Genomic DNA, 25953 nt, shown 5'->3' on the forward strand with positions numbered 1-25953 from the left:
TGACAACATTTTTGTTGCTGTCGGGCATCTTTAAGTTCACCTATTCACCATTTGGTATATTGGTTATGATCCTCTTAGTGGTCATGTGACTGTTTTTGTAGAGTAAGATCCAGACCTAACCCTAACCCAATAATATGGGAACACTTACCAGTATTACATAGTAGAGAAGCTTGAATCTTTGACTGGACTGGGTTGCTTGACGCGAGGATGTTTCGCTTCAAATCGCAAAAGCTTCCTCAGCTAAAATTCTTGCTCTGGAAGTCTGACTTCTGTCTGACTCTTGTAGAGAAGAATAAAACAGAAGCCAACAAAAGCTGGAGTTTTAAACCTAACCAGACCCCTCCTACTGAGAGGCAGACTGCTATAGGCTAGTGACTAAACAATAGCTCTAATTAGCAACTATTGTGCTGTAGTTAGCACACCTAATGGCAGGACAGCTGTCCCTCTAATGATGGGATGGATGCCTTTCTGATGGCTCCCTTGATGACGTGAATGACTCATTACCATGAACAAAAGACTGAAACTCCTTTGACCTGAGTACCCCATTGTAAACAGGGATAAAGTGTGTCTCAGACCCCCTCCCCAGTTAAGGCTGGGTTTAAAACGTTTCACAAAGAATGCCTCCTTGACCCCTCTCTCAAACCATTTCTTCTCTCTGGCTAATATTTTAACTTCCTTGTCCTCAATCAGGACGCTTCAACACAGAGTCCTACAGGTGCCCACAACTGCAGAGGGAAGGGCTAAAGAACAACAACGTGTCCGGAAAGCCCTCACAGTATGTGGGTACCCACGATGGTCCCTGGACAAAGTGCAGAAGTCCCAGAGAACAAAGAGACCAGATAGACAGGAGACGGAGACAAGAAGAAGAGGAGTGTCTCTCCCTTATTTAGCAGGAGTAGGGGAAAAACTACAGAGGATCTTCAGACAGCACAAAATCCCAGTTTACTTTAAACCGGTTAACACCTTGAGACAGAAATTAGTTCACCCTAAGGACATGATCCCTAGTTACAAACAGAGCAATGTAGTGTATTCTATCAGATGTCAGGAAAACTGTAACGAACACTACATAGGTGAAACGAAGCAACCTTTACACAAAAGGATATAACAGCACCGCAGAGAGGGCACCAGTGGACCTCAGTCTGCGGTTCACCTCCACCTTAAAGACACTAACCACATGTTTGAGGACAAGGAAGTTAAAATATTAGCCAGAGAGAAGAAATGGTTTGAGAGAGGGGTCAAGGAGGCATTCTTTGTGAAACGTTTTAAACCCAGCCTTAACCGGGGAGGGGGTCTGAGACACACTTTATCCCCTGTTTACAATGGGGTACTCAGGTCAAAGGAGTTTCAGTCTTTTGTTCATGGCAATGAGTCATTCATGTCATCAAGGGAGCCATCAGAAAGGCATCCATCCCATCATTAGAGGGACAGCTGTCCTGCCATTAGGTGTGCTAACTACAGCACAATAGTTGCTAATTAGAGCTATTGTTTAGTCACTAGCCTATAGCAGTCTGCCTCTCAGTAGGAGGGGTCTGGTTAGGTTTAAAACTCCAGCTTTTGTTGGCTTCTGTTTTATTCTTCTCTACAAGAGTCAGACAGAAGTCAGACTTCCAGAGCAAGAATTTTAGCTGAGGAAGCTTTTGCGATTTGAAGCGAAACGTCCTCGCGTCAAGCAACCCAGTCCAGTCGAAGATTCAAGCTTCTCTACTATGGAAACAACCTGGACAACTGAGAGCCTACACAGAAACATTACCAGTATTACATTATTTAGTTGTTACTGATTCAACTTCTAGATCTTAATGAACATACTACTAAGAAAAATTAAACTGACTAAATTTTAAAAATGTCTGTCCATTACAAGTACATCAACACTTATCCATACCAATGGTTTGGATGATTGCATTCTGCACGATGCGCTCTTCACTCTCCTTGCCACGACCCGATGAAACACTGGTGCCAGAGTTTCTCCTTGAACTTTCGCCCAACTCAAAGTCCACGCTCATTCTCAGGTGTTTCAGCAAAGTGTTGAACACCTCCAGCACAGTCGGACCTAAGGAAAAATAAATAAATAAAAGTCACTCATACACGTAAATGCACAAGAAACATGCTCTATTTTGGGGCCTCTTGTAAATAAAGGATTTCTTTACACTGATTGCCTCTGGGGATTATTTTTGGAAGACATGGGATCTTAATCCACTGCTATGCAGATGATTGCCAGATTTACGTGTGTCTGTGACTCAGAGGGATGGTCAGTCATGAAAATGGCTCCTGGCGTGTTTAGAAGATATAACGGCTGAGTGGATCCTTGTCATTTGATTGGTGTTTTTTTTTATGTCACATGCCATGGATTAATTCATCCCATTTGTGTTGTATTGCATTTAGAGTGCAGCTTGGTTCCATTTAGAGTGCATATTTGGTTCCATACGTTTTGTACCATTGCACTCTGCGCACACACACACAGGCACGTCCTTGTGCATGCGTGCACACGTGCTCATGCACATACATGCACGTGCGCACACACAAAACAAATCCACTATGCTGTCTGGAGGCTGTTGGCAGGAAGTTGGAACGAAAAGCTGGACTAATTTCTGATGTGATTTTTTTTTTTTTTGCTGCACTGAGGATGTACACAGTCTCGACCCGGTTGCGTGTGTGTGCGCATGCGCGCGGGGGACAACGACATGATGATTTGATTGAGCTAACTGACACTGCTAATTCTTGTAACACACTCACACTCCGCTGTAAGCCATCTGGATGGATGAAAAGCTGTTCACATGAAACGCTGGTGTGAATTTTTGGCTGGACTGAGGAACTACACAAAATCTTATTTTATGGAAGTCTGAAGTCAGTGCACAGCATCACTGGACTACACATTACAATTAGGACTTTAGCAGCAATCGAACACCAAAATGTAAGTCCCTTTTCTGTTGTTAATAAATTAATAAAATATCAAATGACAAGGATCTATTTTAGCAGTTATATAAAACAAATAATGAATGTTTTTACATTATTTCAATGGAACAAATATTTAATTCGGTGAAAACTAGAACATACTATTCAATGAGGCGAAGGCAAGCTGAATGGTATGTTCCAACTTTCACCTCATGAAATATTCATACCATTGAACTCATAAACATTCATTATTTGTATATTAAAGCTTGGCCTGCCCTGAATTTTCTAAGTTTTGATGAAAAGAAAACCATGGTTTTTGGACCTAGTAGTCTTTGTGAGTCTGCCTCTGTCATTTTGGGACCCCTGGAGGCGTCACGTTTTGGCCCTGATCGGGGCATTGATCTATTTTTCCCCTCTTTCTTTTTCCACCATCTGCTCCAGCTTTGATTTATTAGTTGTTTATTTTCATCATGTGTATATTCTATGTCCCATTTTGCTTTCCCACTTTGTTTCTTTGTTACTTCTATACTTTGCCCATACGTTCAGTTCCATTGTAGTTTGTTCTGCCAGGTTGTATTTTTCAATGTTTATCATTTAGTTATCATCAGTTTATTTTTGCTGTTATCATTTCTGTTATTTTCTACTACCTGTATATGGGGTTTTGCTTTCTGTTAATTTGTTAGGCTTTGCTTGTTTGTTTTGTCATCTGGTTATCTTCTCTTTTATACTTTAGTCATGAGTCAGTTCCAGTCTAGTTTTGTCGTGTTTATTTTCTTTTTCTTATTCTCTGATTTATTCTAATGTTCATGCTCTGTCCTGATTCGCTTCATGGTAATACTTTATTCTGTCCTCGTCTCTGTTCATAGTTCCCTGTTTCCCTCATGCCCATCTGATTATGTTCACTACATGCCCTGCACCTGCCATTATGTCTTCATCCCTCACTTATATCTGATTATGTTCTCAATTCACTTTACTGCACCTGCCTCGTGTCTGTGTCTCGCACTTTGACTCTGTCTGCTTTGTGTTGTCATTCACTCACACTCTTGGCACCTGTTCATGCATCACTCCACTTTGTAAAATGGACTGCATTTATATAGTGCTTTTCCATCTGCATCAGACGCTCACATTCACCCCAATGTCAGGGTGCTGCCATACAAGGCGCTCACTACACACCAGGAGCAATAGGGGATTAAAGGCCTTGCCCAAGGGCCCTTAGTGATTTTCCAGTCAGGCGAGGATTTGAACCCATGATCTTCTGGACTCAAGCCCAACACCTTAACCACTAGACCATCACCTCCCCTCCCCTTTGTGCACTTCCTTCCTCACTACCCAGCCATCACTCCTCTGCCAGTTTGTTGTCGTTAGTATGCATTCCAGCCTTTAGTTCACAGTCCTGTTTTTGCCTAGCCATGTACCGTTTATTGTTCAGTATTCCTCGACCATGCCTCTAGACTCAACCTGGATGTCGGTGTCTGCTTGTGCCTCTGACCCCTGCTCGTCCATGACTGCGTCTCTGCCTAATCCTGATTGCACTTCTGCTCCACTGCTTGATTACATGTGTACCGAACCAGAGCCTGGAATATAGATGATGTCTTCTTTTACACTTAAACCTAGTCTGGGAGTTTGCATTGCCGGTCCAGCCGCCACGAGTGCCTGGCAGCCGCCCGGCCTAACAGGAGGCATATTTTAAACCAGTTATCCTTAATCTTGGTTTTAAAATGGACGGTGATCTTAAATTGGACAGTCAGATTACAGCAGTGGTGAAATCTGTTTATCACTTGTGGCATTTGCCAACATTGAAACCGTTTCTTTCCAAGCAACATTTCAAGTTGGTTGTTCACGCTTTTGTATAATTTCATCTGGATTACTGCAATTCACTCTATGTGAGAGTAAATCAGGCACTTCTCTCCTGTCTGCAGTTGGTCCAGAATGCTGCGGCACAGCTTTTGACAGGGGTGCGGAGGAGGGAGCATATGACTTCTGTCCTAGCCGGTTCATTTTAGGGTCCATTTTAAAATTCTTATGTTCATTTTTAAGTCTCTCCATAGTCTAGCTCCGTCATACCTCTCTGGGCTTCTTCAGCTTTATGCACCTTGTTGGTCTCTCAGGGTAAGTGACCAGCTGCTCTTACTAGTGCCTAGGTTGAAGAGAAAGCTCAGAGGGAACAGTTCTTTCTCTGTTGTTGCTCCCAAACTGTGGAACAGCTTGCCTCTGGTTGTTAGGGAGGCACCCTCATTGGCCAGTTTTAAAGTTTGTTTTAAAACTTATCTTTTCTCCTTGGCTTTTGACAGAAATGAGACGTAGTTTGATAATATTTTAATTTGCATTTTAGTGGGTCTTCTTATACTCATTTTATTGTATTTTAATTTGCCTTGTGTTTTTAGTGTACAGCACTTTGTGTCAGCACTGGCTGTCTTAAGTTGGCATGGCATGGTATGCCAAAAGTGAACTATCACAGAGTTGCCCGCACTTCTAGTCTCTCCATCTTCCTCTGTCACACCAACCGCCTGCATGTTATTCTTCAGCACATCCATAATAGTGCAGCAGATAACCAAAACAATCGTCTGGTTTGTGATAAAAGCATGAAATTTAGAACACATATTCTAAATAAATTAACTAATTTTTATTTTCAAATAAGGAGCCATCCTGGAGCTGACCTCTAATGTGCTGCAGGGGATCAATAAAGAATTACACAGGGGTCAAAATTTAAAAATGCTTCAATTATGTTGAAAACTATACCACGCTATTAGTGTGATCATAAGGATTCCAAAAAGGTATAGTTTGGACTATCTATGACTGAATGTTCTGGAGTTATGGAGTAAAAACAGCAAAAATGGTGACAAAGGTCAGTTTCAGTTTGTATAGGGATGAAAAGTTAAAGTTACTTCAATTTTGCTGAAAAGTGATGCAAATTATTGGTTGAGTGACTAGGATTAATAAATGGAATAGTTTTGACTATGTTGAATGCTTGGTCTCCAAAGTACAAGTCAAAAAAGGTTGATATCCATTGGATTCTATGACATGTGACATATGTTACCCCGTAACATGATAACTAAGCATGCTCCAGGATGGCTCTATATCTGAAAATAAACAGTTAATTTAGAATATGTGTGCCAAATTTCATGCTTTTATCACAAACTGTTATGGGAATTTTAGCTAAGCTGCACCACTATAAACTTCCTTCGTGACCTTTTGTCTCCTCCTGCCTGGTGGTTCCATCCTAAACGTCCTTCTCCCTATATGCCCGGAGTCCATCTTCTGCACATGTCCAAACCATCTTAGTCTGACCTCTCTGACATTGTGCCCAAACCATCCAACCTACGCTGTCTCTCTGACATGCTCATTCCTAATCCTAAATATCGTCAGCACTCCCAAAGAAAATTGCAGCATCTTCAGCTTCTCCTCCTGCCACCATCACTAAGCCATATAATACGAGGTCTATTAGAAAAGTATCCGACCTTATTATTTTTTTCAAAAACCATATGGATTTGAATCACGTGTGATTGCGTCAGACAAGCTTGAACCCTCGTGCGCATGCGTGTTTTTCCACGCCTGTCAGTTGCGTCATTCGCCTGTGAGCAGGCTTTGAGTGAGGAGTTGTCCAGCCCTTCGGCGGATTTTCATTGTCAGGAAATGGCGGAATGATTTGGGCTTTTTTTTCCATCACAATTTTTTCAGAAACTGTTAGAGACTGGCAGCTGGAAACCATTCGAAAAATTTATCTGGCTTCCGGTGAAAATTTTACGGGCTTCACAGAGAATAAGGACTGTTACTACAGCTTTAAGGACGCTCTGCGTGCCGCGCTCAGTGCCGCCATCGAGAGCCATAAACCACCGGATCATTTCTAAACGCATGGCTCTGTGGAGCCGGGACCGTCGTGTGCCATTTCTCTGGTTATCACAAGAGCTGGACATCAACCATTTTCCGGCAGATTTCACTTTTAACAAGAGATTTTGTCATGGAAAGCCAAGGGGAGGCTTCGCGCGTCACGATGGATTCGCTACTGGAACGAGACAAAACCACCTCCGTTTTGGTCTCACAGGACGGCTTTGAGATGGTGTTCAGACAGCTGTCGGTGGTTTTTCCATCGAGTGATTATCCGAGAAATTGTGGATGTGCCTGGACATGCCAGAACATATCCCGTGAGGCTTCATCACGGCGTTGCTTTGCGCCATGCGGCACCGCCGCGACACGCGGAATTCCTCCGCACATCTGTCTCAATGTGCCGAAAAAGTGCTGATGTCCACGTCTGATGGAAAAAAGCCCAGATCATTCCGCCTGACAATGAAAATCCACCGAGGGGGTGGACCACTCCTCACTCAAAGCCTGCTCACAGGCGAATGACGCAACCGACAGGCGTGGAAAAACTCACGCATGCGCACGAGGGTTCAAGCTTGTCTGACGCAATCACACGTGATTCAAATCCATATGGTTTTTGAAAAAAAATAATAAGGTCGGATACTTTTCTAATAGACCTCGTATAGCTGGTCTCGCTATGGTCTTGTAGACTATCCTACACTCTTGTAGACATTCTTTGGTCACAAACCACTCCTGCGCACTCTTCCATCAGCACTCTCAGAGCAAACATTTCATCTGTAGTGGTCTTTCTCAGCATGAACCCATATTGCTTCTCACACATCTTCACGTGTTTTCTCAGCCAAGCTTCCACTACTCTCTCCCATAATTTCATGCTGTGGCTGATCACCTTTATGCCTCTGTACTTAATACAACTCCGCACATCACCCATGTTCTTAAAAATCGGAAGCAGCACACTTCTCCACTCCTCAGGCATCCTCTCATTCAAACATTTCCATGTCTCCATTGGTATGTCAACTGGACAAACGTCTTGTTTGACAAAAACGTATGCTGGATGCCCCTCCTAGTACAACCCTGCTCATTTATTTGGGTTTGGGCCCAGCACTCAGAATGCACTGGCTCTACACCCCATGTGGCTGAGTTTGAATCAAGTTAAATCGTGTGGGGAAAATATATTTTCAGCAATTAACCAAACTAAAAATGAGAAGAAATAAAAAAAAAAAAACATTTATACTAAAACACGTTTTTTTATTTTTTAAAGAAAAAAGTTCATCTACTCTATGGAAGAAACATGTGACAGGATAGGACAGGATGACATCACTGTAGCACCAACACAACAACACAATGCTGAATGAGGGTAATCGGTACAACTGTTTGCTTTTAAGGTCACAACAACAACATAAAAGGTTCTACAGCTAACAATGATCGGCATTAACACGAATCATGTGTCACGTGGACAAAATCTGATGTGCATGCGTGCATGTGTTCATATTCCCACAAAGGACCTTTCTCTGGTTTGTACTGTGATGTCTTTATGTTGCAGCAGCCTTTTGGGTTTTGTGCAGGATGCGTGTTAATGTCGGTGGTCACCAGCAGGTCCATTGTTCTGGGGTCACTTAAAATCAGTCATACTGTACCAAGCCACAGATTGGGAGGAAACAAGTTTTCATGTTCAAAGATGCCATCCACACCTCCTTTAGACGTCAACATCAATCCTAACGAGAATGAAGGTTGCTTTTCTTACAGGCAGAAGCAGTAAAACAGGTCAGAATGATTAAATACAGACATTTAGAAATTTTTTCTCAAAAAAAAAACAAAAAAACAAAACTACCATTTTTAAGGCCCCTTCATACATAGTGCGAAGTTTGGTCGAATATGGCGAAACAGCGCAAAACAATTCGAATTAGTGCACCATGAAACACTGCACCGACACGCAGGCATGCATGATCCCAGTGCAGGGGTTCAGGATTCCCCGTAGATGTTCATCGCCTCCCGACTGTAACTAATCTGTTACATACATATCGCTCACATCGGATAAAATCTAATCGTCTAATCGCAATATATTTCCATTAAAAACCCCGAGCAGTCTGGACGTGCACACTAACAGAGGTACAAATTGAAGTTCAGTGGTCTGACACTCACCAATTTGAGGAAAGTGGGACCGGAGTCATTTCTGTGATTAAAAGACCGACCGTTTATTTTTTCAAACCGTGTTCAGACACTTTTCTGCTTTTACTCCATTCGTGTGCCCTCATAACAGTTTTTACAGCGCGCATGCTGATTAAAAATGGATCAGAAAAGTCCATTTTACAGGATGAAGTCAGTAAAAGAGGAAAATGTACCGCTTGCTTTGAATTTGGAGGTGATGATTGTAGAAAGAAAAGCTTGTCGAGGGTCAAATTAGTCCAGAATAAAGCATAATCCAGAGACGGAGTACTTTAAAACTCACACACATCACTGCATGACACGGAGTTACACAGAAGCATCTACATAAATCAGACTTTAAATTAATTAAATAAATCCTCGTGAATTGTAAATTTATGTCAATTTGATAGCTTAACTATTTTTATATTTATTTTTGTGATGCACCGATACCACTTTTTCCAAGACTGAGTACAAGTATTTACATTTGGGTACTCATCGATACAGAGTTCCGATACAAATACTCAATGATACCATTACAGCTTTATGATGACTCTGAAAACATGTTTTATTCATCAGCTGTTCCTTACTTTTTGACTATAACTGCTACCAATATAATTGGCTTTGTTTTTATTTACAAACATTTCACTTAAATCATATTACTTTGCTTTTTGAGGAAAACAAATTGTGCTTTAACATTAACCGTGTGTTTCTTGAACATGACACTGCCATACATTTCACTGAAGTGTAACCTGTGGACTTCAGCACTACAAAATATACAACACCAGTAACTGAACTGAAACTATTCATCACTACCTTTACTTATGTCTGTGAGCACCAGTGTTGCCACAGTTACTTTGAAAAAGTAATCCAATTACTGATTACTCCTTGAAAAAGTAACTTAGTTACTTTACTGATTACTCAGTTTTAAAAGTAAGATTACTAATTACTTTATTAGTTACTTTTAGGCGCTGCCGACAACAACACCCTGCCACCTCAACATGAAAATGATTACCAGTTTTGCCAATACTCACTTTATACTCACCCATTCTTGACTTCAATGAACATAAATACTTGTTTAATAAAAAATAAAACAGACATCTTTCTTGACCTCATATTTAAATGTTGACAGCGCTGTAACAGTAAAACTTTTTATAATCTACATTGTGTTTATAAATGTAACTATTAAATTCTTTTTATCATTTCAATTCTTTGTCAACATTTTCATTACTAAAATTATTATTATATTAGTAGTATGAAAAATTGTCTTCAAAAGTGTACCTTTAATCTAAGTGTGTGGAAGGGAAGCACGCCCCCCCCCCCTCTTTTAAGTCTGGATTTGCCATCTGAGCTGGAAGAATTGACAACATACAACCCCTGGCAAAAATTATGGAATCACCGGCCTCGGAGGATGTTCATTCAGTTGTTTAATTTTGTAGAAAAAAAGCAGATCACAGACATGACACAAAACTAAAGTCATTTCAAATGGCAACTTTCTGGCTTTAAGAAACACTATAAGAAATAAAGAAAAAAAGATTGTGGCAGTCAGTAACGGTTACTTTTTTAGACCAAGCAGAGGAAAAAAATATGGAATCACTCAATTCTGAGGAAACAATTATGGAATCACCCTGTAAATTTTCATCCCCAAAACTAACACCTGCATCAAATCAGATCTGCTCGTTAGTCTGCATCTAAAAAGGAATGATCACACCTTGGAGAGCTGTTGCACCAAGTGGACTGACCGAACTGTAAGAAACCGCCTAAAGGAAATGGGATTTACATAATACAGAAAAGCTAAACGAAAGCCATCATTAACACCTAAACAGAAAAAAACAAGGTTACAATGGGCTAAGGAAAAGCAATTGTGGACTGTGGATGACTGGATGAAAGTCATATTCAGTGATGAATCTCGAATCTGCATTGGGCAAGGTGATGATGCTGGAACTTTTGTTTGGTGCCTTTCCAATGAGATTTATAAAGATGACTGCCTGAAGAGAACATGTAAATTTCCACAGTCATTGATGATATGGGGCTGCATGTCAGGTAAAGGCACTGGGGAGATGGCTGTCATTACAGCATCAATAAATGCACAAGTTTATGTTGATATTTTTGACAATTGAAAGGATGTTTGGGGATGATGAAATCATTTTTCAAGATGATAATGCATCTTGCCATAGAGCAAAAACTGCAAAAACATTCCTTGCAAAAAGACACATAGGGTCAATGTCATGGCATAGGGTCAATGTCAATGAGCAGATCTGATTTGATGCAGGTGTTAATTTGGGGGATGAAAATTTACAGGGTGATTCCATAATTTTTTCCTCAGAATTGAGTGATTCCATATTTTTTTCCTCTGCTTGGTCTAAAAAAGTAACCGTTACTGACTGCCACAATCTTTTTTTCTTGATTTCTTATAGTGTTTCTTAAAGCCAGAAAGTTGCTATTTGAAATGACTTTAGTTTTGTGTCATGACTGTGATCTGCTTTTTTTCTACAAAATTAAACAACTGAATGAACATCCTCTGAGGCCGGTGATTCCATAATTTTTGCCAGGGGTTGTATTTATGGAAAAAGCACAACCAGATTGACAGGTAGGGTTTTTTTCAGCATTTTTTTTTAACTTCATGTCATCCTCAGAAAGAGACTTTAGGCGCATTTGGGTGGAAAAAACAAGCATTAGCATTTGCTAATATGTGCGGATCAGCCGTTTTTATTGAGGACCAACACGGAGCGCACAGTGCTTTAAAGAAAAAAAAGCGTAAAATGTCTTTGTAAAGCTTTCAGAGACAACAACTGTTTTCAACTCTGAGCTGCACTGCAGAAAATAGATGAAAAGCTCGCAGCATCAAATGCTTTGTGGGCGAAGGGGGCAGTTCAGTCAAACCGCGACCTCTGCCTGCTCACGGGCCGCCATGATCGATCGCAATTTGGTTCCATCAATACAAACACAATTGAGAGGTTGACATCACACTGCTCTAAAGGGGTACTGGGTGTCTAGTATCGGAGTAGTTTTATGATTACAAGTACAAGTAAATACATACGGGATCGGGCCGATACCCGATACTGGATTCAGCATCAGTGCATCCTTAATTTAGATAGTATCTGTACCTGGATGTGTTGCTGTATGTGGTTAAATTATTTAAAAAAATGCTGAAAACATTAAAGGTTCATTCAGTAGTTGGGTCCAAAATGGCGCCATGTTCTGAGTTGACACCACTCTCTCAATTAAGGCACTCTAGCGAGAGAGAGAGAGAGAGAGAGCAGAGGAGAGGCAAAGCATCACTGAAAGAAGAAAGTGAAGAACTGATTCAAAATGTTTTTCATTTAAAAAAGCAGGTTTGACAAATCAGTCCAGGTTCAGCTCTTGTTCAAATAAGGCAAATAGATGTTATATTGTTGAAAAAGAAAAAGTATTGCAATCCCACTCAAAAATGCTGAAAAAACAAAAAAAGAAAAAAGAAAACCATCAGAATGACAGAAAAAACTGCCTGCTTCACTGGATTAAAAACTACTGTGTGTCATTTTTGAAGAAGAGAATAAATGCTATGTCCATTAACTATTAATGTATTTTTAACATTTTCAACGTTATTTAATTTACGAACTTAGACATTTGACATGCAAAACATGCAAAAAAAGAACTTCGATCTTACAAATATTACAACATAAGTATAATTTTTGTTTATTATTCTTGCTTTCAATGCATCTAAAACTGCCCAAAATCAGTTAAAACAGGGCTTGCCAATAATGTTTTAATGGTATAAAACCTTATAGCTTCAAGGGCCCAAGGCTCCCCAAAGCTATGAGCCACAATTACATAATTTTTCTGGCACTAAAATGTTCAGAGCTGGAACCATGGTCCTGGGCTGGAATGCCTGTTCTCCGGTGCCAGAAGTTGGTGGACTCCATGCAACACAGATGTGAAGAAGTTCTCAGAATCAGTGGTCATAAACTAAATATTAGTTCACAGGAAAGCTAAATCTTCAAGCATTTTTCAGTTTATACAGCAAATGTTAGAGTTTGCAAAGAGGCAGTGTTATTTTTTGAATAGCCTAAAAAAGCCTTTTTTTCTTCATTTTCTGTAAAGTAATAAAGTTGATAAACTTTTCTTCATGTTTTGAACAGAATGTGCAGTGTTCCAGATGCATATGTGTGTATGGAAATAAAAGCTATTATAAGGATTTTGAGCTTTACTCACTTTTTAAAAGCACACCGCTATTATTTTGAACACAACTGTATAGGTTGCATTGGATAATAAGTCATGACATTCCAAACTGCTAAAAAAAATTATAATCTGGAAATTAAATAAACTAAATTTAAAGGGGTTTAAAATGTGCATGTTTAGCATGTGGATTTTTTGGCACTTTGCTTAACTTGATGTGTTTTACCTATTGTGATTTTGTAAAGTGTTATGAAATTTCAAACCTGAAAGTGTTGTGCAAATACAGTTATTATTACTACTACTATTCCTTGAATGCAGGAACGTCTATGTTACAGGAACCTGCAGCCATTACCATGTCTGATTTCGATCACAATCCATTAATGAAGCAGTTTTGCTGGTGGCTCCAACAGCAAACTCATCTGCTGCTCATCTTCCATTCAAACAACTAATTTTTGATCTCAGTCAATCCAACAACACAAGACACGGTGCACACTAACCCAACACTTTAGTCAGACACAGATGATGACATTTTTAAGGGCAAAGAGAAGAAGCCGGCTTCAAATTAAATGCAGGAGTGTTTTTCTCCCTTTTGTGAAATCATGATTTTACACACAAACGATCTCTGATTTGTTGCTCTGTCAGCTTTCAATCGAATTCCAGGCTGTAAGAATCAATACTGTGCTGTTACTCACCCACTGAGCCTTTGGCAGCGATGGCCACCGTCTCCAGGAGGACCTGCACGATGCCGGCTCGCACTCGCGGCATGTTCTTCTTGTGCATGTCCAGGTGGTTCAGAACCTGCTGAATGACGTGATGGGAATGCTGAGCCTGGAGGACGACAAACAGCACCACAGGTTTGGGTCATGAAGACTAAGACATACTAACATGCAGTTGGAACTGTTTCATAGCCACTGAAATCAAAATATGGTTTAACTAAGAAAAAAAAAAAAAATACCCTCACCAAATTAACCCTGTTATCCTGCAGGAGAGGAAGCCTATCCCAAGATGAAAACTAAATCCCACTGGACCATCACAAATGCACAAATTCACAGCTGTGATTCCATCAGCAAGTGTTTGTGTATTAATCATTACTATGTGACGCAGGTCAGGTCTTGGGACATGACCACCACACAAAGACCCCACCCCACCTCCCAAATGTGTCCAACTATCAAGTAAAAAGTGGTCATGTCCTTGGCCTTTTCTAGCAGCCGGGGTCCACAACAAACAACATGGTCAAAATGGATGCAATAAAGACAGAGAAAAGAGGAAAGTCTTTTTTTTTTGGGGGGGGGGGGGGGGGGGGGTCACAGATGTCTTTAACCTCTCCCTACAACATGCTGCTGTACCCACCTGCCTCAAACGGACTACTATCCAGTTGCCATCACCACGATCTTGTAGTGCTTTGAGAGAATGGAGGTAGCACACATCAATAACGGCATCCCTGAAGACCTGGACAGCCATCAGTTTGCATACTGGATGAACAGATCTTCAGAGGATGCTGTCTCCATTGCACTTCACAAAGCCCTGGCCCACCTGGAGCAGCCAAACACACGTCAGGATGCTTTTTGCAGATTTCAGCAGTGCAATTCCTCATAAACTGGTCCATAAACTCACCAACCTCAGACTTTTTATCTCACTCTGTTCATGGATTATGGACTTCCTGACCAACAGACCTCAGAATGTCAGGATGGGGAACCTGACATTTAACACCATAACCATGAACACAAGCACACGACAGGGGTGTGTGCTCAGTCCGGCAGTCTTCACTCTCTTCACCCAGGACTGTGTCCTCACTCACTCCAACACCTTGATAAAAGTTTGCTGACGACACTATGGTGGTAGGCCTTATCAGGAACAACAATAATACCTTGTACAGGGAGGAGGTCAAACACCTGTCAGACAACAACCTGGTCCTCAATACCACCAAAACGAAGGAGGAAATCAGACTTCGGGAGGACCAAGAGAGTCTCACAGCCCCCACAACACATCAGCAGAGAAGAGGTAGAGAGGGTGGACTCAATCAGGTTCCTTGACACCGACATCACCAAGGATCTGACGTGGACATTACACACCCACAACCTGGTGAAAAAAGCCCAGCAAAGGATGTTCTTCCTGAGGAAGCTGAAGCAGGCTGGTCTGGCTCTACAGCTGCTCAGGAACTTCTACAGAAGCACCATCAAGAGCATCCTCTGTCAGGGCTGCAGTGTGGTACAACAGCTGCACGGCAAAGGACAGAAGATCTGTCCTGGGTGGTGAAGACAGCACAGAGTATGTAGGAGCTGAGCTCCCGGACTTAGACTCTGTGTATGTTGAGCACTTGCAGAGAAAAGCATGAGCCATCTGCAAGGACAACAGCCACCTGGGACATTCCCTGTTTGTTCCTCTGCCGTTGAGGAAGAGGTACCGCACAATAAGGGCACAGACTAATAGGCTAAGGAACAGCTTTTTCCCCAAAGCTGTAGCCAACATCACTCCGCCGTGTCCCCCCCTCCCATACATTCAGTAACAGATATAAATAATAGTCTGTTTATATATCTAAACTATCCTACCTCACTAAGCAGTAAGCACCTTTTTGCACTGTTTTTCTTCCTAGTACTTGTCTATAAAGCTACTTGTTTTTCTTCTTGTATTTAAAGATACCTTCATCTTGTAAAGCTGTTTTTATAGCTGTTTGGAAAGTGTCACCAGAATTGAATTGCAGAAATGCAATGACAATAAACATCTATTCTATATGCTAATCTATACAATCTTCACCATGTTAACAAGAATTTCAAGGACAAAGGGTTTTGCAGTTTGTGGATGACGTAAAACCCACTAAGACGTTCTGTGATTTCAGGCAATATGATTAAACTGAATTAGGAGGAGCTGCCACTGCACAGATTAAACCAACTCATCACTGCCTCTAGTGGCCAGGAATAACTTCTGGCTATGTGCATGATGAATTTCTCTAATGCCCATCATATTCTGCTGATGACAGACTGAACACGGCTCAGAAAAAACACGGTGAGCTTCTTTTTTCACCCCTCTTATTTTAGATTCAATTGACGCCCACTGCCTCCAGCTGGCGCAGACAAAAATCCCCCAGACAGATGAGACAAATAAAACCCCACTAACATAAAAAGAAGGACACACACACACACACACACACACACACACACACACACACACACACACACACACACACACACACACACACACACACACACACACACACACACACACACACACACACAAAATCCATCAATTACACTTTATCTGCGGCAGCACCTCAGAGTCACCTGGGAACTGCTGGACCAACGGCCAATTAAACATACAGACGGGAGACCGGGAGAGAAGGAGGGAGGTGGACATGGCTGCTATTTTTAGAAAGTGTGAATAAACAGGAGAAATCGAACTGTGTGGATGGAAGGAAGACAAAAAGGACAAAGGCTCAGAAAAAACAGGAAAGAGAAAGAGAGCGACAGAGGGAGAGACAGAGGAAAAATGTGACTGTACCAAATACAGTGGTACACTCAAAACTACAAAGTGTGTTCCATTCATGCATTTCACTGCACTTATTTATGCTCCAGTCACAGAAGAAATGATCCCAAATGTTCACACAGAGTAGGGATATAAAGTCATTTAATGTGTGTCGGGTTTTCCGAGGTGGCATGCAGCATTAAAATACGAAGTCTGACTTGACTCCATCGACTCCTTTCAGTGCAGTGAAGAAGAGCGGTTCCACTGTGAGTTCCATCCAGATCTTTGAGTTCCTCATGTCTTCTCTGAGGGTCATTAAGCTGGTTCACTCTTTAGTGATATTGCAATGTTACGGCTGCAGTGAGTCAAAGTGCCTCATCCAGAAGAACGTGACTGGATTTGTTTGGTGCCAAAGCACTCCTAAGTCTCTCTCTGGAGAAACATCAGCTGCTTTCCCGAATCACTGTGTTTGCTTTTGAATAACTGGATAAACTTCAAAAAGACCAAAAACAAGAAATCCAACTTTTGACCAAACGTCTACATTTGCTAACATAAGGAACAAGTTTGCCGTGTCCCACACATCGATTTCTATTTAATCTGCTAGATGGCAGATGCAGCCTGTGAGCTGTTGCCAGCAGCCTCCATCTTGCTTAGCGTTATTCCGCTTTGTCAGGCATTAGATTAAATAGAAATCTTTTTATAGCAGCTGAGTGGATCCTTGTCATTTGATCGGTGCTTTATATGTCATGTGACATGGATTATTTGTCCCATTTGTGTTTGCATTTGGATTTGCAATTGTATATGCATCTAGAGTGCAATTTGGTTCCATTTAGAGTGCAAATTTGGTTCCATACGTTACCATTACACTCTGCACGCGTGCGCGCACACACACACACACACACACACACACACACAAAACAAGTCCACTCTGCTGTAAGTTGTCTGGAGGCTGTTAGCTGGACATTTTTTTCGCTGCACTGAGGAAGAACACAGTCCTATTTTTTTTTTTTGGTAGTACATGCGCACGGGACAACACAAGCGGGACGATGATTTGATTGAGCTAACTGACTGTGCTAGTTCTTCTAACATATACATAACATAACACACACAAACAAAAAATCCACTCCGCTGTAAGCTGTCTGGATGTATGAAGAGCTGTTCAGAAGAAAAGCTGAAAAGGTGACGTGATTTTTGGCTGGACTGCGGAACTACGCAGTCTTTTTTTAATGGAAGTAATGGAAGTCAGTGTACAGCATCATTGGACTACTCGTTACAATTTGGAATCCTATTTAAAGTTCGTGTTGGACTTTAGCAGCAGTGGAATACCAAAATGTAAGTCCCTTTTCTGTTGTTCATAAATTAATAAAATATCAACTGGCAAGGGTCTATTTTAGCCATTATATAAAACAAATAATTAATGTTTTTACATTCTTTCAATAGAACAAATATTTAATTTGGTGAAAGCTGGAACAAACCATTCAATTCGGCTTCGACTCGTTGAATGGTATGTTACAGCTTTCACCTCATGAAATATTCGTACCATTGAACTCATAAACATTCATTATTGGTATAATGATGCGCCAACTTAAACTTGGGTTAAAGTGACCTGAAAGTGCTGTTTTGTACAGTGATCAGGTGCTGCGACAAGCCGACAAAGGAGTATCAGCTGGTTAAATAAAGGTTAAATAAATAAAAAATAAATAATAAATTGTGGAGTGAGCTTTCATAAGTATGTATTATCCATCCATACATTCATCCGCTTATCCTATGTCAGGTCGCGGCGGCAGCAGCTCAAGCAAAGCCACCCAGACCTCCCGATCCACACACACCTCCCCCAGCTCCTCCGGGGGAACCCCGAGGCATTCCCAAGCCAGCTGAGAGACGTAGTCCCTCCAGCGTGATCTGGGTCTTCCCCGGGGCCTCCTCCTGATGAGACGTGCCCGGAACACCTCTCCAGCGAGGCGTCCAGGGGGCATCCGGAAAAGATGCCCGAGCCACCTCAGCTGGCTCCTTTTGACGTAGAGGAGCAGCGGCTCAACTCCGAGCTCCTCCCAAGTGACAGAGCTCCTCACCCTATCTCTAAGGGAGCACCCAGCCACCCTGCGGAGGAAACTCATCTCGGGTGCTTGTACTCGCGATCTTGTTCTTTCGGTCATGAGCCAAATCTCATGACCATAGGTGAGGGTCGGAACGTAGGTCGGTCGGTAAATCGAGAGCTTTGCCCCCCTGCTCAGCTCTCTCTTCACCACGACGGTCTGATACAGCAACCGCATCACTGCAGACACTGCACCGAGCTGTCTATCGAGCTCACGCTCCATCCATCCCTCACTCGTGAACAAGACCCCGAGATACTTAAACTCCGCCACCTGAGGCAAGGACACCCCACCGACCTGAAGAGGGCAGGGCACCCTTTTCCGGTCGAGAACCATGGCCTCGGATTTGGAGGTGCTGATCTTCATCCCGGACGCTTCACACTTGGCTGCAAACCGCCCCAGTGCACACTGAAGGTCCTGGTTTGACGAAGCCAACAGGACCACATCATCCGCAAACAGCAGAGATGAGATTCTGTGGTTCCCAAACCGGACCCCCTTTTCCCCTGGCTGCGCCTAGAAATTCTGTCCATAAAGGTAATGAACAGAACCCCCTCGCTGGGGGGGAAGGAGCCTGAGCTTGTGCGGGAGGTTGAGAGGTACCGACTAGAGATAGTCGGGCTCACCTCCACACACACAGCTTGGGCTCTGGTACCCAACTCCTGGAGAGGGGCTGGATGCTTCACTTTTCTGGCGTTGCTCATGGGGAGAGACGGCAACCTGGGGTAGCATTGCTTACTGCTCCCCAGCTCAGTCGCCATGTGTTGGAGTTCACCGGTCTCTCACTGTTGTCTCGGCCTATGGGCCAAGTAGCAGTGCAGAGTACCCAAACTTCTTGGAGTCTCTGGGAGGGGTACTAGATAGTGCTTCAACTGGGGACTCTATTGTTCTCCTGAGGGACTTCAATGCTCACGTGGGCGGTGACAGTGAGACCTGGAGGGGCGTGATTGGGAAGCACAACCTCCCCGATCTGAACCCGAGTGGTGTTCAGTTGTTGGACTTCTGTGCTAGCCACAGTTTGTCCATCATGAACACCATGTTCGAGCACAGGGGAGTCCATAAGTGCACGTGGCACCAGGACAACCTGAGCTGGAGGTCGATGATTGACTTTGTAGTCATATCATCTGACCTTCGGCCACGTGTCTCAGACACTCGGGTAAAGAGAGGGGCTGAACTGTCGACCGATCACCACCTGGTGAGTTGGATCCGCTGGGAGGGGAGGAAGCCGGTCAGACCTGGCAGGCCCAAATGTATCGTGAGGGTCTGCTGGGAACGACTGGCGGAACCCTCTGTCAGCGAGGTCTTCAACTCCCACCTCCAGGACAGCTTCTCCCAGATCTTTGTCTTTGTTTGCAGGTGGGACCCCGGAGGCAGCTGACAGGTACCAGCAGGCCAAGCGTGTTGCAGCCTGTGCGGTCACAGAGGCAAAAACTCAGGAGGAGGATTATCGGTCGGCCTCAAAGAAATTCTGGCAAACTGTCTGTCGCCTCAGGAGGCGGAAGCAGCTCTTCGCCAATACTGTCTATAGTGCAGGTGGGGAGCTGTTGACCCTGACTGGGGACGTTGTTGGGCAGTGGAAGGAATGCTTTGAGGATGTCCTCAATCCCATCGCCACGTCTTCTGAAGAGGAAGCAGAGATGGGGGAATCAGAGGCAAACTGGTCCATCACCCAGGCCGAAGTCACAGAGGTGGTCAGAAAGCTCCTTGGTGGCAAGGCTCCTGGGGTGGACAAAATCCGTCCTGAGTACCTTAAGTCTCTGGATGTTGTGGGACTGTCCTGGTTGACACGTCTCTGCAACATCGCGTGGCAGTCTGGGACAGTACCTGTGGATTGGCAGACCGGGGTGGTGGTCCCTCTGTTTAAGAAGGGGGACCGGAGGGTGTGTTCCAACTACAGGGGGATCACACTCCTCAGCCTCCCCGGTAAGGTCTATTCCAGGGTGGTGGAGAGGAGAATCCGACCGACAGTCGAACCTCGGATTCAGGAGGAGCAGTATGGTTTTCGTCCTGGTCGCGACAGACTGGACCAGCTCTACACCCTCCATCGGGTGCTCAAGGGTTCATGGGAGTTCGCCCAACCAGTCCACATGTGCTTTGTGGATCTGGAGAAGGCATTTGACCGTGTCCCTCGAGGCACCCTGTGGGGGGTGCTCCGGGAATACGGGGTCCGGGGTCCTTTGCTAAGGGCTATCCGGTCCCTGTATGACCGTAGCATGAGCTTGGTTCGCATTGCCGGTAGTAAGTCAAACCTGTTTCCAGTACACGCTGGCCTCCTCCAGGGCTGCCCTTTGTCACCGGTAAGTATGTATTATATGTAATATAAATGATGTTTGGAAATGACTATAATTGTTGAATAAAGGTTAGAAAATTATTAATTTTGTTGTGTCAATCTGTATTCTGTAAAATAGTGACTTCAGTTTTACTGCCTCCTTCGTCGTGATAAATATCGCACCATTCGTTTAGTGATTCAATTAGAAGTCTCACTTCCATAAGTGTCACTTTATCCATTTTTAATTAGCCTCTGGGTTTTTTCTTCATATCAGGTTTTCTATCCTGAGATATTCTGTAAGAACAAATTCAATGAATGGAAATGCTTTTTCTCTTAATTTGGTGGGTCACATGACAGTCACTTTGACATTGTACATATATATATATATATATATATATATATATATATATATATATATATATATATATATATATATATATATATCTCCAGTCTAGTGTTTTCAGATTTCTTTCAACTTGGTCCAGAATTTATTGAAAAAGCTTACTTTCACCCTGGCCCCCCTGGCTGTTTCATATTATTTACTTTATTTTAAATTTTCAAGGAGAAGCGTTCCGCAAAAGCGGCACCACAGGTAGGTTAAGAGCAGTTTTTAATATTAATATCTTTAATAAGATGCGAGTGCATGAAGCTCTTACTTTCACCCCTGATTATTTCCCATCTTTAACTTAACTTCATAACGAAATTAAGGATCAGACGAGTATCTTGTGTCATGGCAGACATAGTGCGCTTGACAAACTGATGGTATTATTTTTTATTTTGCTTCACAACATCTGGACTGGGACCAGCAAATTCATTCAAGTTTTAGAAATGTTTTGATCCTCTTCTGTATTTGTTTGGACAAATAGTAGCTGTACAAATGTAGGACTGAGTTTGAATAAATGTAACAGCACAGTAAAAGCACAGAAAATGCACATTTATGGTGAAACTCTCTTGAAAACACTGATCATGCCCACATTGATTTCTATGTATGCCTGGTTGTCAGACGCTAACCAAGATGGCGGCGCTCTGGTAATAGCCAGCAAATGAGCAGACTGCCCCGGTCCTCCATCTAGTGAGTAAATAGAAATCGATGGCCCCACAGCTACTGAAATGGAGCAATAGCTCCACCTGGTGGACAATTAATGCAGGTATAGTACACTTTCACCAGCAGCTCTAGTTTCCTATATCATACAAATATTTCCAAATGTGTCATACCTGGATGGAGTACATGATGATTCTGAAGCATGAAACAGCAAACTCATTGGGGTCCCAAAGGTGATGGTTGTCCAAATGACTGAAAACAACAGAAAAAAAAATCGCATTGAACACTCTCTGAAGCTTGAGATATCCAGAATTTTACAATAAAGCACGGGTGGGCAACAACGCTCCATGAAGGACCAAGATAGTGCAGGTTTTCCTTGCTACTGATCATGTGCTGGTTTTACTGATAAGCTCCTCCAATCAAACTGATAAAATTTATTGTTTTTGTGCAAATATTTGCTCATTTTGAAATGGATGCCTGTAACACATTTCAAAAAAGCTGGGACAGTGGTATGTTTACCACTGTGTTACATCACCTTTCCTTCTAACAGCACTCAAGCGTTTGGGAACTGAGGACACTAATTGATGAAGCTTTGTAGATGGATTTCTTTCCCATTCTTGCTTGATGTACGACTTGAGTTGTTCAACAGTCCGGGGTCTCCATTGTTGAATTCTGTGCGACAGGTCTGGAATGCAGGCAGGCCAGTCTAGTACCCGCACTCTTTTACTATGAAGCCACGTTGTTGTAACACGTGCAGAATGTGGCTTGGCATTGTCTTGCTGAAATAAGCAGGGGCATCCCTGAAAAAGACGTTACTTGGATGGCAGCATGTGTTGCTCCAAAACCTGGATGTACCTTTCAGCATTGATGGTGCCATCACAGATGTGTAAGTTGCCCATGCCATGGGCACTAACACACCCCCATACCATCACAGATGATGGCTTTTGACTTAGTGCTTAGCTCAGATAAGATAATTATAGTGGGCGATTTTAACATCCACACAGATGCTGAGAATGACAGCCTCAACACTGCATTTAATCTATTATTAGACTCCATTGGCTTTGCTCAAAATGTAAATGAGTCCACCCACCACTTTAATCATATCTTAGATCTTGTTCTGACTTATGGTATGGAAATAGAAGACTTAACAGTATTCCCTGAAAACTCCCTTCTGTCTGATCATTTCTTAATAACATTTACATTTACTCTGATGGACTACCCAGCAGTGGGGAATAAGTTTCATTACACTAGAAGTCTTTCAGAAAGCGCTGTAACTAGGTTTAAGGATATGATTCCTTCTTTATGTTCTCTGCCATATAACAACACAGTGCACAGTAGCTACCTAAACTCTGTAAGTGAGATAGAGTATCTCGTCAATAGTTTTGCATCCTCATTGAAGACAAATTTGGATGCTGTAGCTCCTCTGAAAAAGAGAGCTTTAAATCAGAAGTGCCTGACTCCGTGGTATAACTCACAAACTCGTAGCTTAAAGCAGATAACCCGTAAGTTGGAGAGGAAATGGCGTCTCACTAATTTAGATCTTCACTTAGCCTGGAAAAAGAGTCTGTTGCTCTATAAAAAAGCCCTCCGTAAAGCTAGGACATCTTTCTACTCATCACTAATTGAAGAAAATAAGAACCCCAGGTTTCTTTTCAGCACTGTAGCCAGGCTGACAAAGAGTCAGAGCTCTATTGAGCTGAGTATTCCATTAACTTTAAGTAGTAATGACTTCATGACTTTCTTTGCTAACAAAATTTTAACTATTAGAGAAAAAATTACTCATAACCATCCCAAAGACGTATCGTTATCTTTGGCTGCTTTCAGTGATGCCGGTATTTGGTTAGACTCTTTCTCTCCGATTGTTCTGTCTGAGTTATTTTCATTAGTTACTTCACCCAAACCATCAACATGTTTATTAGACCCCATTCCTACCAGGCTGCTCAAGGAAGCCCTACCATTATTTAATGCTTCGATCTTAAATATGATCAATCTATCTTTGTTAGTTGGCTATGTACCACAGGCTTTTAAGGTGGCAGTAATTAAACCATTACTTAAAAAGCCATCACTTGACCCAGCTATCTTAGCTAATTATAGGCCAATCTCCAACCTTCCTTTTCTCTCAAAAATTCTTGAAAGGGTAGTTGTAAAACAGCTAACTGATCATCTGCAGAGGAATGGTCTATTTGAAGAGTTTCAGTCAGGTTTTAGAATTCATCATAGTACAGAAACAGCATTAGTGAAGGTTACAAATGATCTTCTTATGGCCTCGGACAGTGGACTCATCTCTGTGCTTGTTCTGTTAGACCTCAGTGCTGCTTTTGATACTGTTGACCATAAAATTTTATTACAGAGATTAGAGCATGCCGTAGGTATTAAAGGCACTGCGCTGCGGTAGTTTGAATCATATTTGTCTAATAGATTACAATTTGTTCATGTAAATGGGGAATCTTCTTCACAGACTAAAGTTAATTATGGAGTTCCACAAGGTTCTGTGCTAGGACCAATTTTATTCACTTTATACATGCTTCCCTTAGGCAGTATTATTAGACGGTATTGCTTAAATTTTCATTGTTACGCAGATGATACCCAGCTTTATCTATCCATGAAGCCAGAGGACACACACCAATTAGCTAAACTGCAGGATTGTCTTACAGACATAAAGACAGCATTTTGAATTAACTGAAGGCTTTTCAGGGAACTTTTAGGACAACCTGATAATAATGAATTACAATAGTCCAGCCTAGAGGAAATAAATGCATGAATTAGTTTTTCAGCATCACTCTGAGACAAGACCTTTCTAATTTTAGAGATATTGCGTAAATGCAAAAAAGCAGTCCTACATATTTGTTTAATATGCGCATTGAATGACATATCCTGATCAAAAATGACTCCAAGATTTATCACAGTATTACTAGAGGTCAGGGTAATGCCATCCAGAGTAAGGATCTGGTTAGACACCATGTTTGTAAGATTTGTGGGGCCAAGTACAATAACTTCAGTTTTATCTGAGTTTAAAAGCAGGAAATTAGAGGTCATCTATGTCCTTATGTCTGTAAGACAATCCTGCAGTTTAGCTAATTGGTGTGTGTCCTCTGGCTTCATGGATAGATAAAGCTGGGTATCATCTGCGTAAGAATGAAAATTTAAGCAATGCCGTCTAATAATACTGCCTAAGGGAAGCATGTATAAAGTGAATAAAATTGGTCCTAGCACAGAACCTTGTGGAACTCCATAATTAACCTTAGTCTGTGAAGAAGATTCCCCATTTACATGAACAAATTGTAATCTATTAGATAAATATGATTCAAACCACCGCAGCGCAGTACCTTTAATACCTATGGCATGCTCTAATCTCTGTAATAAAATTTTATGGTCAACAGTATCAAAAGCAGCACTGAGGTCTAACAGAACAAGCACAGAGATGAGTCCACTGTCTGAGGCCATAAGAAGATCATTTGTAACCTTCACTAATGCTGTTTCTGTACTATGATGAATTCTAAAACCTGAAACTCTTCAAATAGACCATTCCTCTGCAGATGATCAGTTAGCTGTTTTACAACTACCCTTTCAACAATTTTTGAGAGAAAAGGAAGGTTGGAGATTGGCCTATAATTAGCTAAGATAGCTGGGTCAAGTGATGGCTTTTTAAGTAATGGTTTAATTACTCCCACCTTAAAAGCCTGTGGTACATAGCCAACTAATAAAGATAGATTGATCATATTTAAGATCGAAGCATTAAATAATGGTAGGGCTTCCTTGAGCAGCCTGGTAGGAATGGGGGCTAATAGACATGTTGATGGGTTGGATGAAGTAACTAATGAAAATAACACAGACAGAACAATCAGAGAAAGAGTCTAACCAAATACCGGCATCACTGAAAGCAGCCAAAGATAACGATACATCTTTAGGATGGTTATGAGTAATTTTTTCTCTAATAGTTAAAATTCATGAAATCATTACTAGTTAAAGTTAAAGGAATACTTGGCTCAATAGAGCTCTGACTCTTTGTCAGCCTGGCTAAAGTGCTGAAAAGAAACCTGGGGTTGTTCTTATTTTCTTCAATTAGTGATGAGTAGTAAGATGTCCTA

At 42.0% G+C, this 25953-nt stretch overlaps 1 protein-coding gene across 3 annotated transcripts in view; it reads right to left on the minus strand.

Moving 5' to 3' along the window:
* The window catches only part of efr3a (EFR3 homolog A (S. cerevisiae)), a 240982-nt gene that overhangs the window by 45189 nt on the left and 169840 nt on the right, over positions 1-25953 (minus strand). For all 3 annotated transcript variants that reach the window (XM_034182373.1, XM_034182372.1, XM_034182374.1), the window contains 3 exons: positions 22039-22117; positions 13698-13833; positions 1880-2047 (listed from right to left, as the gene is read on the minus strand). In XM_034182373.1, the coding sequence (XP_034038264.1) occupies positions 1880-2047; positions 13698-13833; positions 22039-22117 (383 nt within the window). The remainder of the gene's footprint in view (positions 1-1879; positions 2048-13697; positions 13834-22038; positions 22118-25953) is intronic.

This window comes from Thalassophryne amazonica, chromosome 12, assembly GCF_902500255.1.
Source record: "Thalassophryne amazonica chromosome 12, fThaAma1.1, whole genome shotgun sequence".
NCBI lineage: Eukaryota > Metazoa > Chordata > Actinopteri > Batrachoidiformes > Batrachoididae > Thalassophryne > Thalassophryne amazonica.